The sequence below is a fragment of the Lissotriton vulgaris genome, chromosome 2_1 (assembly GCF_964263255.1).
Source record: "Lissotriton vulgaris chromosome 2_1, aLisVul1.2, whole genome shotgun sequence".
NCBI lineage: Eukaryota > Metazoa > Chordata > Amphibia > Caudata > Salamandridae > Lissotriton > Lissotriton vulgaris.
In genome coordinates, this window is record NC_141687.1 from 62,939,587 (window position 1) to 62,953,887 (window position 14,301).

Sequence of the window (14,301 nt, forward strand, 5' to 3'; positions counted from 1 at the left end):
TTGTAGTACAGTCTTGCTAGCATAACATGATGTAGAATGTGATGACTCTTTTGAGTCTATCTGTTGTCATGGGCCTATCCTGCAAGACCTGTTTGACTGCTGGTTGGTTTAGAAACAGATTTTCACCTTCTTTTATCTGCGCTACAATAATCTTTTACCTGATGACTGCTTTCTTCTCTACAAATACCAAGGGCAGAACATTTGTCCCTCCGATTGATTCCTACTCTCCTGGCAATACACATGTAGCCTGTTCAGAGGTAAATTTAATCCAGTCAAGGACATTGCATGGGTCTTTATCTCTCTATCTATCTATATCTATCTATATCTATCTAGCTATGTAGATCTATCTAGCTATATAGATCTATGAAGCTATATAGATCTATCTAGCTATATAGATCTATCTAGCTATATAGATCTATCTAGCTATATAGATCTATCTAGCTATACAGATTTATCTATCTAGCTATACAGATATATATATATCAAACCAAAAGTTGCCTGCTAAGACGGAGCCACACTCAGGTAGGTTTTCAAAGCCTGCTTTTAATGAAGGGGAACAGTGTTCAGTCATAACAGGATCGCCTCGTAAAACAAGTCTTGCCAATGCCCGACGCGTTTCATGCTTGTTAGCATTTCCTCAGGGGCTGCTGGATGCTTAATGAATGCAAAGAACGGCAATTTCTTAGGCACCCTTTATCAGGAATTCACTCTCTCCGCCCTCCTGGTCATGGCCACATGCGTGGCCTGATGGTAGCTGTAGTGCCCGAGTGTTCCTCTAGTGAGGCTCCGTCTTAGCAGTCAACTTTTAGTAGTATATATATGAGAGAGAGAGAGCTCTACAGGCCTATAACTATACAGATCTATCTATCTAGATATTTCTATCTAGATTTATCTATTTAGATATCTAGATCTATCTAGATTCATCTAGATATCTAGATATATCTAGATTTATCTATTTAGATATCTATCTAGATCTATCTATCTAGATCTATCTATCTAGATCTATCTATCTAGTTAGATCTATTTATCTATCTGGATCTATCTATTTAGATAGATCTAGCTATATATGTATCCATTTAGATCTATCTTTCCCAACATTTCAGACGTGCTCCAAGAAGGTTGCAGATTTGGGCCTCTTATTTCACCAGGAAGGGGAAAAACATGCAGACTTGGACCTCGTATTCCTGAGTCCGCGTGTTATTTTGGTGAGAATCAAAAAGAGCTAGCTGTACTAGTAAAGCTCATGTAGTGTGTGTCAGAAAAACATATTAGTTTTTATGAAGGCCCTCATCCACCAACATAGTTGGTGGCATGCTTCATCATTGAGCCCCACCCAAGGCACCGAGTGTGCCTCGCGTGTGCTGCGACGTCTGTTTACAGCGGAGAGGATAGTGTTAAGTGAGTGTGCAGTGATAGTGTTAAGGGTGTGAGTTAAAAACTGTCCCAGGGGTCCCAGGATCCACAGGATAATTTATTCGTGGGCACTTGGCAGTGTTTAAAAGCAAGGCTAATGGATGTGGTTGGAGAGACTTAGAGACTTATTGGCTCCCACATCTGGTGTGGTAAACTAGTTTCAGCCAGGCCTCGTGTTATTTCTGGCATTCATCAGGACAAATGTGTGAAGGTAAGTTAAGAAGGGTGTTTACAAATTGTGTATACGCCCCTAAGTGAGGCACTCTTTAAGGTGCGGTAATTGTGAGAGGATGTTTTCCTCTAAGTTTGTACTCTCATGTTCAAGGGGACAAACTCCAAGAGCCCCTGGAGGGGGTCTGGCTTACGAGAAGCACTTTTGATGACTGCTCAGGACCCACGTCTCAACCTAATGCGGCCAAACAGGAACTCAGTCATGTTATTCCCCATTCTGGGGAAAAATACTGGTTATCCAGTATTTGGGTGTCTTTCATAGATTCACATGCAGGCATGATTCAGGCATGTGAATCTATGAAAGACACCAAAACTGGATAACTGCAGTTACAGGTAAGTAACGCATTTCTTATCCAGTATTTGGGTGTCTTTCATAGATTCACATGCCTGAATCATGCCTGCATGTGAATCTATGAAAGACACCAATACTGGATAACTGCAGTTACAGGTAAGTAACGCATTTCTTATCCAGTATTTGGGTGTCTTTCATAGATTCACATGCCTGAATCATGCCTGCATGTGAATCTATGAAAGACACCAATACTGGATAACTGCAGTTACAGCTAAGTAACGCATTTCTTATCCCTGTTAACTCAGAGTGATACTGTCCAGAATCATAAATTCCTACCCTCGCCTCTACATGCGGAGTTAACCGATAACAGGTAAGGAGGGCCCTAGTGGGGCTGGACTACAACTGCACCAATATGATCACAGTAAAACAAATGACCTACCTCCAGCAATTGTTGTACAGTACAGTGAAAGTTCCACAAGTGGTGCTTGTCCTAGTTGATGAATCGAAAAAGTGTACATGCTTGTATCGAAAACAACAGTGTCTCTAATGATACACTGTCAACATGTCAACCAGGCTTCACAATGCCCAGTATTCTGCTTTCAAACCATCTTTGGCATGAAAACAGAACGTACAAGCATGTGGCATTCAAAGCAGACAAACAAAGTTATACTTGACAAGGTACAAGGTTCTCACCAGCAATTTATTTCAACTTTTTGGTTAAGAGAAAACAGCGCTACTTTTGCAGATAAGAACAGCAACATAAAACTGAATACGAAAAGCAACAAAAAAAAAGAGCAAGATCCGCAACTTGAACCATATACATATATTTGCAGAAGGAAAAAATGTGATTCCATCAGCTGGAGACCTCCTCAAAAATTATTTGATTTACAAAGTAGTTGTTTGTGATGTACGTAGATCTACAAAGCACATAATTTCTGTATTTGATCGGTTTTTGAGTTAGATCATTTCTAATGTATTCAATTAACAAATGCAAAATTTGTAAACCCTGCGTTTATTTTAAATAGCTTTGAATGGGTTTCTGACAGTTGTTTTGGGCAGTTGCAAGCTTGCTGATGACCTCTCTTAACTGATTCAGAAGAGTGTTGGTTGAATCATAAATGACTTACATCATTAATATCAGGCAGACACTGTCCCCTCTCTGGAGGGATCATGTCTGATGCATGGATTGGAGTGCATCAGTCTTTCATCCATACGTTAAGGCAGGACTGGAGAATCCCTGGTGTTACTCCAGACAGAACGTAGATCAACTCAATTCACATTGGCAAAAACGCCCTCAGATGACACATGGACACGCAGAGATGGGTTCAAGGATCCATCACACGCAGAAGTCCCCCAGCATTAAGGTTTTGCTTCAGCCACAGGCAGCTTCCTGAAGCGCCCACTTTCATACTCGCCCTCGTTGGAGGCTTTCATCCTCTGGCGAACCTTCAATTGCCGCAGGCGCTTCTTGTCCACCTCTCTCTTGGCGAATAGAAACAGCAAGATCCCGGAAGGAAAACCAATGGCCCTAAAGGAAAACAACAAGACGGGTGCGAGACTTAAGCATTGCACAACAGATCATTCTGGCTGCATATCCTCAAGATTAAATGCTCTGTATTTTAGCTAAAATTAAATCCCAAGAAAAAAGGAGCATCTGTGTAAATTGCAACAATCAATATGTACAGAGAAATGTACCTTGGATCCCACCATAACAAAAATCACTGATGCGAAACCTTAAGATTGGATACAAAGGTAGAAATAGGGGAATAAACCTCTGCATTTGTTGTCTGAACTGGGTTCTCTTTCCCCTAAAGGGAAAGTGTAGCAAAGGTGAGAAGAGATAAACTAGAGAAGCATGAAGTTCTCAATGATACTCCTGTTTGCTTCCCATAATGCCTGCACTGGTCACTTGCATAGGAGAATATGTTCATCAAGAGCAGCTTCCATGTTGCAGATGTTAGCGGCCGCCCTTGCCAGTTTGTTATGAGTCTATGGTTTGCGACTGCGAGAGTGGACAAAAACTACAGACACATACAATTGCAAGGAAAGTAGGAACCATTTTGTCCCATTCATCACTCGCAAGAATTTAAGAAATTGCATTGCGTGTGGCAATAACAACTGCAATTTGCATTTTTGTAAATTTGCGTCTTGAAGGTTTTGTGCTTGCACGACATGGCAAATACCTTTTTAGATATCCAGTCCCGCGTCGTACAGCAAGACCAGAAGGACGTTAGACTTCTTCCCTAGAGTGAGAGTTTGGTATGGAAAGTCTATCAACCCAGTGTTGGGTAAAACATACTGGGTCTCAGAAGATTAACCCCCTTCCCCCTAGAGACCTACGTGCAAATCACAGCCCTCTAAGGTGGCCTGCCGGGCCAGACCTTTCAGAACTTGCAAGAACATTACAGTCAACTTGAAACAAAAATGGAAAATAAAAAGTGGAGATTGGTCAGAATTTGGGTGACTTGGGGCACGTTGTAAACAGGGTATTTCCATAGTAAAGACATGTTGACAGAAAGGCAAAGACTGGTGTGCATATATTCCAGTTGTTTTCTTAAATAATAGTGTTCACTGACTGGAACCCAGCATGTTAGTATAAGACCAAAGTTCTGACATCCTGCCCTAGAGTCACCAGAGCTAGGTTACACCCATTAATGGCAGCACTTGGCCCCTTGTCTCAGATGAGCGTCTGATAAATGACCAGAAGTTCTATCAAATCATTTTTTTGTATAATGGTTGCCCTGAAAGTTTTCTGAGTTATTTTCAAAACATGTAGTGTGCCACGCTTGCCTGCTGCTGCCGCCATCTTACAATCGAAAGTGAGAGCTGACTCCGGGCATAATACATAACATGTGTATTTGTAAAGCACACTTTCACCACTATGGTTATCTTGGCGCTGAATAACAGATGTTTGCTGATACCCAACTCAATGGTACTCATTTTATAGACCCCAGATGGATGAAAGGCAGAATGGACCCACCGGGATTTGTACCTGTGATCATGAGGTCGAACACAGGCCCCTGAAGCGGGCGCATTAGTCCACTGAGCCGCCAGACCCGGCTTTAAAGCAGACTCTCTGCTCCACAAACAGGTCTTCTATTTGAGGGATAATTTCACCATACCAGCCCTGGCCCTCGCCCTCAATATGTGTTGTACGAAGGTATATGAGTTACTTATTCTACCATCTCTACCTAAGGCTTAATTTCACTCTAATTACTTTAAGTCCTAAATTTCGGACTGCAATTACCCATTTTGTGGCTTAAGCAGTTTACTGAAATCTGTGAGTTCGGACTATTTATATCATCATCCGCCTTCAGTCCAGTGTGCAATGAAGGCACAGAAGACAGAAATTACCACTGAAGAGTGAGTTTCTTGCACTGCGCACCAGTGGACATCAAACCAAGATAAACCTACAAATTATCCATGCACATATGCAGCTGAGGCATCAACTTACTGAGCTATATACAGGTCATCAGGACAATTTCTTAAAGAGAAATGCAGGGCGACTCACCATGCCAGGCCCACCTTCTTCATGGGGTTCTTGGCTTTCTTTTGTGGGATGTATTCAGGGATGCGCTCCTGGTGAGCCGGCCCCCCTGGTTCAGCTTTGGCCCGTAATGCGGGTGTCCTTCCATGATTGCAGTAAAGATTCCGGGTGTGTTGCTGAGGAGCTGGTCCATTCACCGCAGGCACCACTCTTTTCAAAACGCGAGAGACATAACCTATGAACAAGGAGTAGATGCACACTGTAGTTAAAAGATTCCATTTCAGGTAATAAAAGATATTATTCAGGTGAGAAACTTCTGAGTTGCCACATCTCGTCGGTCAAGGAGAGAACCATTTCTAAGGGCTTTACCATATCCACAGGCCCCACACTACCTCTCTCTCAACCACAGTATCTCTACCAAATGGACGCTTCCAGTAAGTAACACGCAAGTATGGTACAGCACTGAATAAGAATAAATGTGTTGATCTGTTAATTAAAAGATTTTCAATTAAAATCAAATACAGCCTTCCTCTCAGGTAAAACCACAGTAATACCCACCAATCTGTAATATGCTCTTACTGCAACAAATATTCATAAGGACTCCCACTTCTTCAGTTTAAAATGTATACAGAACTCTAAAAGGTCATTTTGCTGTACGACATGTGCCTTAAAACAGTGCGACAGTGTTATTATTCTGTGCAAGCAGCATGGTCGACAGCAAATGCGCATGCTCTGTTCAAATTGCCCTTTTGAACATTGTTTGTGTTCCGACTACTAGAAATTATTTTAAAAAAATCATATGGAATACGGCAAAGGTTATTGCCAACTGTGGAAACCAAACCTTTTAAGTCATTTGACACTTGGGATAAGAGCATCGTAGCTACTGATGCTGATACCTATGCTTTGGGTGGTGTAGTATCACAAAGAAGAAATACGCGTGGAGAGGTTACGGTGTTTTCCATTTGTACATTGAAAGGAGCAGAAGATACACCATTTTAGGACGTTGTTATATCATCACCGAAAGGATAGCTCGAACCTTTATACAAGTGATTAAAGACCAACTGCAGATGGCTTCGGTGAACGGTCTCAACTGGAGGGTGTTCCAGTTGAAACTGATCACCAAAGGTGAGGAAGATGGGAACCGCTCCTGCACACGTCCCTTGAAGCTGGGAAAGAAGGTTCTCTACCCAAAGATCTCAGACTGGCCACCATCACCCTTATTCATAAAAGAGGAAAGCCTACAGGGGAATGTTCCTCTTATTGATCTACATCCCTACTGAACATGGAGACTAAAATATTAGCCAAAGTATTGGCCAGCCGCCTGTATCTAGTGATTGACAAGCTCATCCATGTAGACAAATCAGGATTTATGTTCAACAGATCAATACCAGCCTGGTGACAGTCGCGCTCTGCAAATGCAATAAATAAATGAATAGACAGAACAAAATCTCGGCCACCTGTATGGAGTCCTGGCAAGGGATCGTGAGAGTTCTGTTTGGGGCGAGGGACTAGCCAGGGATGTACTGTTTACAACCCTGCTAAATGCCTTGGCTGTAGAACACCTGGCCAATTGGGAGCGATGCCCAACTGAGAGGTATCAAATGGGAAGGGGAATGGGAGGACAACATCTCCCTTTATGCGGATGACATGCTTCTATGTGTGACTGATCCACTACACTCCATCCCCAGGCTGTTGGAAATGCTCAATGTCTTCAGAGAATATGTTGCGATCTGCACAATCTGGCACAAACCGATGGACTTCCCACCTACTCCCTGGCGCCTCCCAGCATCCTGGGGGAACCACCAACATTGGACAATGGAAGGGTTTACTTATTTAGGGGTATATGTTACCAAGAGCTAAGCAGTTTTTATGCGTCAGAATCTAGGCAGTGTACTGGAGGAATACAAGATAGATGTAGATCACTGTAGGAAACTACCACTGTCCCAACGGGTTGGGCCACCCTATATAAAATTATCCCCCCTACCCAAATTCCTGTATTTGTTGAAGAATACGCCCTATGAGGTCCAAAACTCCTTTTTTGAAAGGTCAGTAGTGTCACAAGATCACTGCTACAGGACAGGGGCACTCCTAGAACAGCACTACACATGCTAAGGAGATACTCATAAGATGGAGGTATAGTCTTACCCGAATTAAAACTATATTACTGGGCCCTTCACCACTTGATTATTACCTATTGGGAATTTCTTGGACTTGTAGGAACCCTCAGTTCAAGCGGATAGGAGAGCCAGGACACCCAGAAGAGATCACCGGGAACTATACGGTGGGGCAGTGCTGGATTAAAGACTGACTCCGACTGCCACAGTCCTCAAGACTTGGAAGGAGGTAATTTGGTCGCTACGGTGGCAGGATAAAATCACATTGGAAATGCCCATGTTGAACTCGGCCCTGATGGCAGAACTAATGAAGTTGGTGGACTTTCAGAAGGGTGATCTTCTGTGTATATCCAAACTAGGAGATGTGTGGGGCCCAGAGAGACTATTAACAATTAACAAGCTCTAACAACGAGTTGGCGGAGACCCAGCGCTACAGTACCCTACAACTGAAACATACTGTACAGTTCCCGCCTGGAACCAGTTGAAGACGAGTCCCCTTCGGACGGCAGACTCTTGGCAGTGCCACTGACCAAACATGTCATATCTGAAAGTTACAGGATGCTGATCATTAATACCCATTACTCCCTAGTGACTCTTAAATGAAAGTGGGAAGCAGAACAAGAAATGATAGAGGATGGAGACAGGGAGGAGGCTTGTAGGAACCCCAGGGAGGTCGCGATTAGAGTGGGCTTCCAACTTATACGATTAAAAAAACTAAAAATACTTTAAGGTGTATTTTAGGGGAACACAACTGTTCAAAATACGAAATATGGCCACTAACACCTGTGTGCGTGACAGTTATTTGCCCTGATAAACACCCTTGGAAAGCCGTTGAGGCTTACTCCACAACTGGTAATCCAAGGGATATTCAAGGGTGAAACACTCCCCAAGTATGCACTATTTTTCTGAAATAATGCAATGATAGTAGCTAAAACAGACATTTCCATTTCGCGGGTAGTGGGACATTCCAGCGGGGGCACCGCTGTGCCTTCAATAAGGACTGATGCATGTGCACGGAAGAAACGATCTACTAGGCACAGGACTGCTCCCAAAAATACTCTAAGATCGGGGGGCAATGGGAAGAATTTAGAGATGCTGCATGAGACTATTCGAATTTGCAATGGTGGGGATCCAGCCCTGGCTCGACACCCTGGGACACTGGCTCGAGGACATACCTACAATAACGCTGTAACCAGAGCAGTCTTCTCACCTAGCTCTACAAAGGACATAATCATTATTTAGTCATGCCCTGGCTCAATCAACTATACTGCCATTACTTGTGAGTGCTATCTTGTACCATACCTGGAGAATGCGATGTGTTTGTGTTATTGTTTACCTTTACAGTTTACAACAAAATAAAGAAGATGCTCTGAGCAATGCATAGTCCATCTTGAGAGTGTCAACTTTCATGATTTTCATAGGGCTGCATGTGAGCCTCTGGACAGATAGTAGATGTGAAAGTAACAATGGAGAAATGGTAAAGGATGGTGGATGTGTAGCCACTTGTTGGAGTAGGTAGCACACAAACAAAGGTAGAAGACGGAGGATGGACCCTGGTGATGCTGTGAGGAAGATATTGCGCGGGAGGTGTTGCAAAAATTAAAGTACGCTGTTGTACTCCATGATGGCAGAGTGTGCAATAACAGCAAGTTATTTGTTGTTCCAACAGAAATATTGAGAACAGTGAATGAGAAATTGTGTTGTGAAGATCAAGGATATTTTGAAGAGAAGTAAAACGTGGTAGCGTTCGATCAGCATACTTGAATTTATGTATTAATAATTCGTTTTCCCGCATATCATCTTTTGCAAATATTTCTATTTTCTTTAAGAATTGCGTCCGTTCGTTAGAGGAGAGGGATATATAGGGTCTTGTTACGAGTGGATTTTTCTCATCACGCTCTGATGCACAATTCTACATCTGGTGTTCTTTGTATAAAGTTTTACTGCAAGTTCTAGTGGAGACATTTGTTGCCTGGGAAGCTGACTGGCATTTGTTTGCCTGTTCTTCTCGTTGGTAAATATTCCTACTGCTCAGTGTCTTAAAACATGCCTTCTCTGTTCTTACGATAGTCCAGCATAGATCCATAGGCCGCTTTATGCATCAACACTGGGGACTTACACTGAATTCTCCCACAAACCGGATCCGATATACGTTTCTTAAAGGAAGGAAAGTGTGATTTATGTGTGGGCTCCAATTGACAACCCTGGCTGCCATGCTCTGGAGAACCGGAAGTTTACCAACAGAGTGTTACAGGAGTCTGTTTTGCTGCTCACTGTATCCCTCGTTAAAGTGACTTCTATGTTGCTCCTTCAGGACTTTGAAATGACTTGGGGTTATTACTAATGGAAGATCATCCTATTAGCTTGACTATCCTAAGACGTGTTAGTAGCAACATTTCTTTTTTTATTACATTTTTTTTTAAGTTTTCAAAAATCTTTATTGAGAATATTGCATAGACAGATTACATACTTGCACCAAATAAAAGCACCATATACGTGTACACAATTGAAGATGACAAAGTTGGCCCAACATACAAAACATCAAATAGTGACTTCCGAGGAGGAGGACGAATGCAGGAAATCAAGAGCAGTCATCGAGGGAGGAGGTTGGGGGAACGAGGGATACAGCTCCCGACAGATCGCCCGAAGCTGATAGTAAAGAATCCATGGGACCAGAATTGTCGGCAAGCGAAAAGAAAGTGTTCCCTGGGTAGAGATCCGCTAACGTAGTCAGCCCTATACGGGAGGCATGTTTAACCATCCCAGAGGGCTGGAGAGGAGGGAAAGCCGGATGCCGAACGATCAGCATTGTGTTTGCTGAAAGCATGGGAGAGCTGGAAGAGCGGCAAAGTCTCTCCCATGCCCAACGCAAGGTCTCAACCGTATCTATTTCAGTGCATGGGAGGTTGGCCGGAGCAAACAGGGCGGTGGTGAGCGGCCACAGGGCAGCGAGATCCGCCTCCACAGCCACATGCGGCTGAAAGGGAGTGGGGCGAAGCCAAAAATACAAAAACCTGGCCTGAGCACATAGAGCAAAGAGTTTAAAGTTAGGAGCGCCAAGGCCACCACACGATATCGGGGGGTGAGAGTGTCGTACATAATCCTGGGCTCCTTGCCGGCCCAGTTCAGAGAGGTGAGCAACGAGTGGACCTTGCGAAAAAAGTGGGCAGTGAGGGGAACGGGTATGTTCAAGAATAAATAGAAAAACTTCGGGAGCACTATCATCTTGGCAATTGCTACCCGACCGGCTAACGACAGAGGCAGATGGCTCCAAAGGGGTTTCTTGGATTCAAGCCAGTCCACTGCGCCCCCTAGAAATTAGCTCTCCAAAGTTCATCCCCGTCCCTGCTTAGCCAGACTCCTAAATAGCGAGTAGGGTCTGACGCCCACGCGAAGTGGTTGTCCGGGGTAAAGGGTGCGGTGGTGTCAGTGAGAGGGAAGAGGACTGACTTGTTCCAGTTCACCTGTATGCCCGGGTAGCCCTCAAACGTTATGATCTCGCCCCAAGAGGACTGAGATGTTCCTGGGGGTCACGGACATACAGAGTGATGTCATCCGCGTACATAGAGACCAAGAGGCCGTGGGCTGCGAATCAAATGCCCCTCTGGGTGTGGTGTTGTCTGAGTCTAGACGCCAGTGGTTCCATCGCAATGACAAAGATCATAGGTGAGAGCAGGCACCCCTGGCGGGTACCACTCCCAATGGGAATGGAATCAGATATTTGACCATTGATCCGGAGACGGGCAGTGGTAAGGGTGTACAATAGTAATATTTTGCGTATGAAGACGGGACGGAAACCGAGGCGCGGAAGGAGGAAGAAGAGAAAGAGCCATTCTAGGGTATCAAAGGCTTTGGTGGTATCAAGCAAGGCAGCAACCGCATGGAGCGCTGGGTTGATCTGGTGTAGGAACGAGAAAATAGTCTGGAGATTGTGAGAGGTCGTGTGGCCAGGAATAAATCCGGACTGGTCCGGGAGGGCAATGAGAGGCAGAAGGCATGAAGCGTGCAGTTTGGCGAAGATTTTGTTGTCCGTATTAATGAGGTACAGGAGGTGATATGAATCACGGAGCTCAGGAGGTTTATCCGGCTTGATAAGAAGGGTCAACATGGCCTTGCGGAGCGAAGGAGGGAATTGACCGCTATAGAATGATTCGTTATACATGGTGGCCAAGTGCGGTATTTAAAGCGGGGAGAAAATCTTGAAGAAAGATACAGGCAACCAGTCTAGACCCGGGGCCTTGTCACCGGGCATACCATTGATGGCGGCAAGAATTTCTTCTTTAGAAAAGGGCTCAGCCAGGAATTCCCAAAGATAGTTTTCAAGCCAAAGGAGATCGAGGGTATCAAAATACTGAAAGAAGATCTCGCGTGAGGGGGTGCAACGTGCCGTGTACAAGTGCGTGTAAAAATCTGTTAAAACCGCCTGGATTTCCATAGGAGAGGTGGTCCGAGCTGGGCCACCGTCTAGGAGAGTTGTAAGGATCTACTGTCCTACAACTTCTGGGTCGAAACGTAGACATTTATCTACACCACGAACTCCTAACAATAGCATGATGTACACAGCAGATTAGGAGTTCTCCTGCTATGAAAATGTTTTGATGTATGCTTACTTTATTTGACCTCTCGTATGGGGATCAATTTGCATTTATGATTTACACTCGTGGATTTATGCATATGAGAAATTTGATCAGTGATGTACAACTTTTTGGATTTATGCATATGAGAAATTTGATAAGTGATGTACAACTATCAAAAATGTTTTTCCCCTGCACCTTTCCCCTTTTCCCTGTGGGCGCATTGAATTTGTGTATACTATTACCAATTTACTGATCATTGAATGGTTATAACGGTGCAGTGAAAATAAAAAACACTGGGCACCCTCATTTGTTTTGGATCAATTTAACTAAATATTGTGATATTCAATAATTGATTTTGTGCTTGGTCTGGGACCCCTTTATATATATATATATATATATATATATATATAATATATATATATATATATATATATATATATATATATATATATATATATATATATATATATATATATATATATATATATATATATATATATATATATATATATATATATATATATATATATATATATATATATATATATATATATATATATATATATATATATATATATATATATATATATATATATATATATATATATATATCGGTAATGTAGGATGCAGCATGGGGCGGACGAAGAAGACTGGCCAGGGTTTTACCGGGGCGATCGCTGCCAAGGAATGAGAGCTCTCTATTGGCCTCCTCAGTGAATTCTGTGTGTTTCCTGCAGAGTCTAGCAAGTGTTTCTGGGCTGGGGTCAAGAGCTTCGTAGGAATCCAAAGATTTAATTTCTGATTCCAGTTTCTCAAGAGTGCTGCAAATAGAACGTAAGACTCCGGACTGTTTGGAGATACATTCTCCGCGAAAAACGACTATGAAACCCTCCCACAGCGTAGAGGGAGAGTCCACCGAGCCCTCGTTGAGTTCGAAGTAGTTAGGGATTGCAGTTTGGATCGCGTCAAAGAAGACAGAGTCACGCAGAGCGTTAGGGGGAAGTCGCCAGGAGAATGCACGCCGAGGAGATTGGGGAAGACGGAGACAGAGCTGAACGGTGCGTGATCCAAAAGGTTGCATGCCATGTGATCGACGGAGGAGAGCATGGACAGGACATCTGGGGATGTGATCCAGAGATCCAGCCGGGACCAACAACCGCGAGTGCCACTGACGTAGGTGCCCTCGCGAGCCTCGGGGCGCAGGTGACGCCAAGCGTCGTACAAGGAGTTCTCAGTGAGAATGGAGCTAAGGAGACCCGCAGCGCGTGAGTGAGCGGCATGAGGGCCAGATCGGTCAAGGACAGAGGAGAGCGTGACATTAAAGCCCCACCCCCCCTCCCTACCACCCCAATACCCGCCTCAGAGGAGAGCGGCAGGGCCAAGGGATGAAATGTGGTACCATACCTGCGCAAAGAAATCTGGGTCATCATTGTTGGGTCCGTATAACGCAGCAATCGTCAGGGGTTGGGCCTACATTTCTTTATTTTTGGTGTTTATAACACTTCTCCCACCATTAAAACACTCATGTGTAGCGTTTATCAGATTTTCAATGATTGCACCGATCAGCAATCATTTAGATTGAAGAGACAGAAATTGATCCAGTTCTGAATAATTCCGAATACTTCTGTAATTTGTTGCCAATGTCACCCTAGTGCAGAGGTCTTCAAACTTTTTGATGCCAAGACCCCCTTGTAAAACCTTTTTAGGCGTAAGGACCCCCTTCCGACAAAAGATTCTAGAAACTAGTACTCCTCATCATAAACAACTATCGACAACCATAAATGCGCCTGTTAGACCTCATCACATCCATCCATCCATCATTTATCCACCCACACTTCCACACATCCATCCATCCATCCTTCATCCATCCACCCTTTCATCCTTCCATCCATACATCCATCCTTTACCTATCCACCCGTCCATCCACACACCCACCTTTTCACACATCCATCCATCCATCATTCATGCATGCAACCTTTTATCCATCCATACATCCATCATCCATCCACCCTTTCATCCTTCCATCCATACATCCATCCTTTACCTATCCACCCGTCCATCCATCCATCATTCTTCCATCCACCTTTTCACACATCCATCCATCATTCATCCATGCAACCTTTTATCCATCCACCCATACATCCATCCTTCATCCATCCACCCTTTCATCCTTCCATCCATACATCC

General features: G+C 43.7%; 1 protein-coding gene across 1 annotated transcript in view; it reads right to left on the bottom strand.

Annotated features, from left to right (window-relative positions):
- Positions 1–2,617: 2,617 nt before the first annotated feature.
- LOC147729572 (putative thioesterase PNKD) overlaps positions 2,618–14,301 on the bottom strand; it is a 61,690-nt gene continuing 50,006 nt past the window's right edge. The window contains exons 2-3 of the mRNA XM_086954469.1: positions 5,448–5,658; positions 2,618–3,464 (exon numbers count right to left, since the gene is read on the bottom strand). Coding sequence (XP_086810595.1) covers positions 3,296–3,464; positions 5,448–5,658 — 380 coding nt within the window. The 3' untranslated portion in view covers positions 2,618–3,295. The remainder of the gene's footprint in view (positions 3,465–5,447; positions 5,659–14,301) is intronic.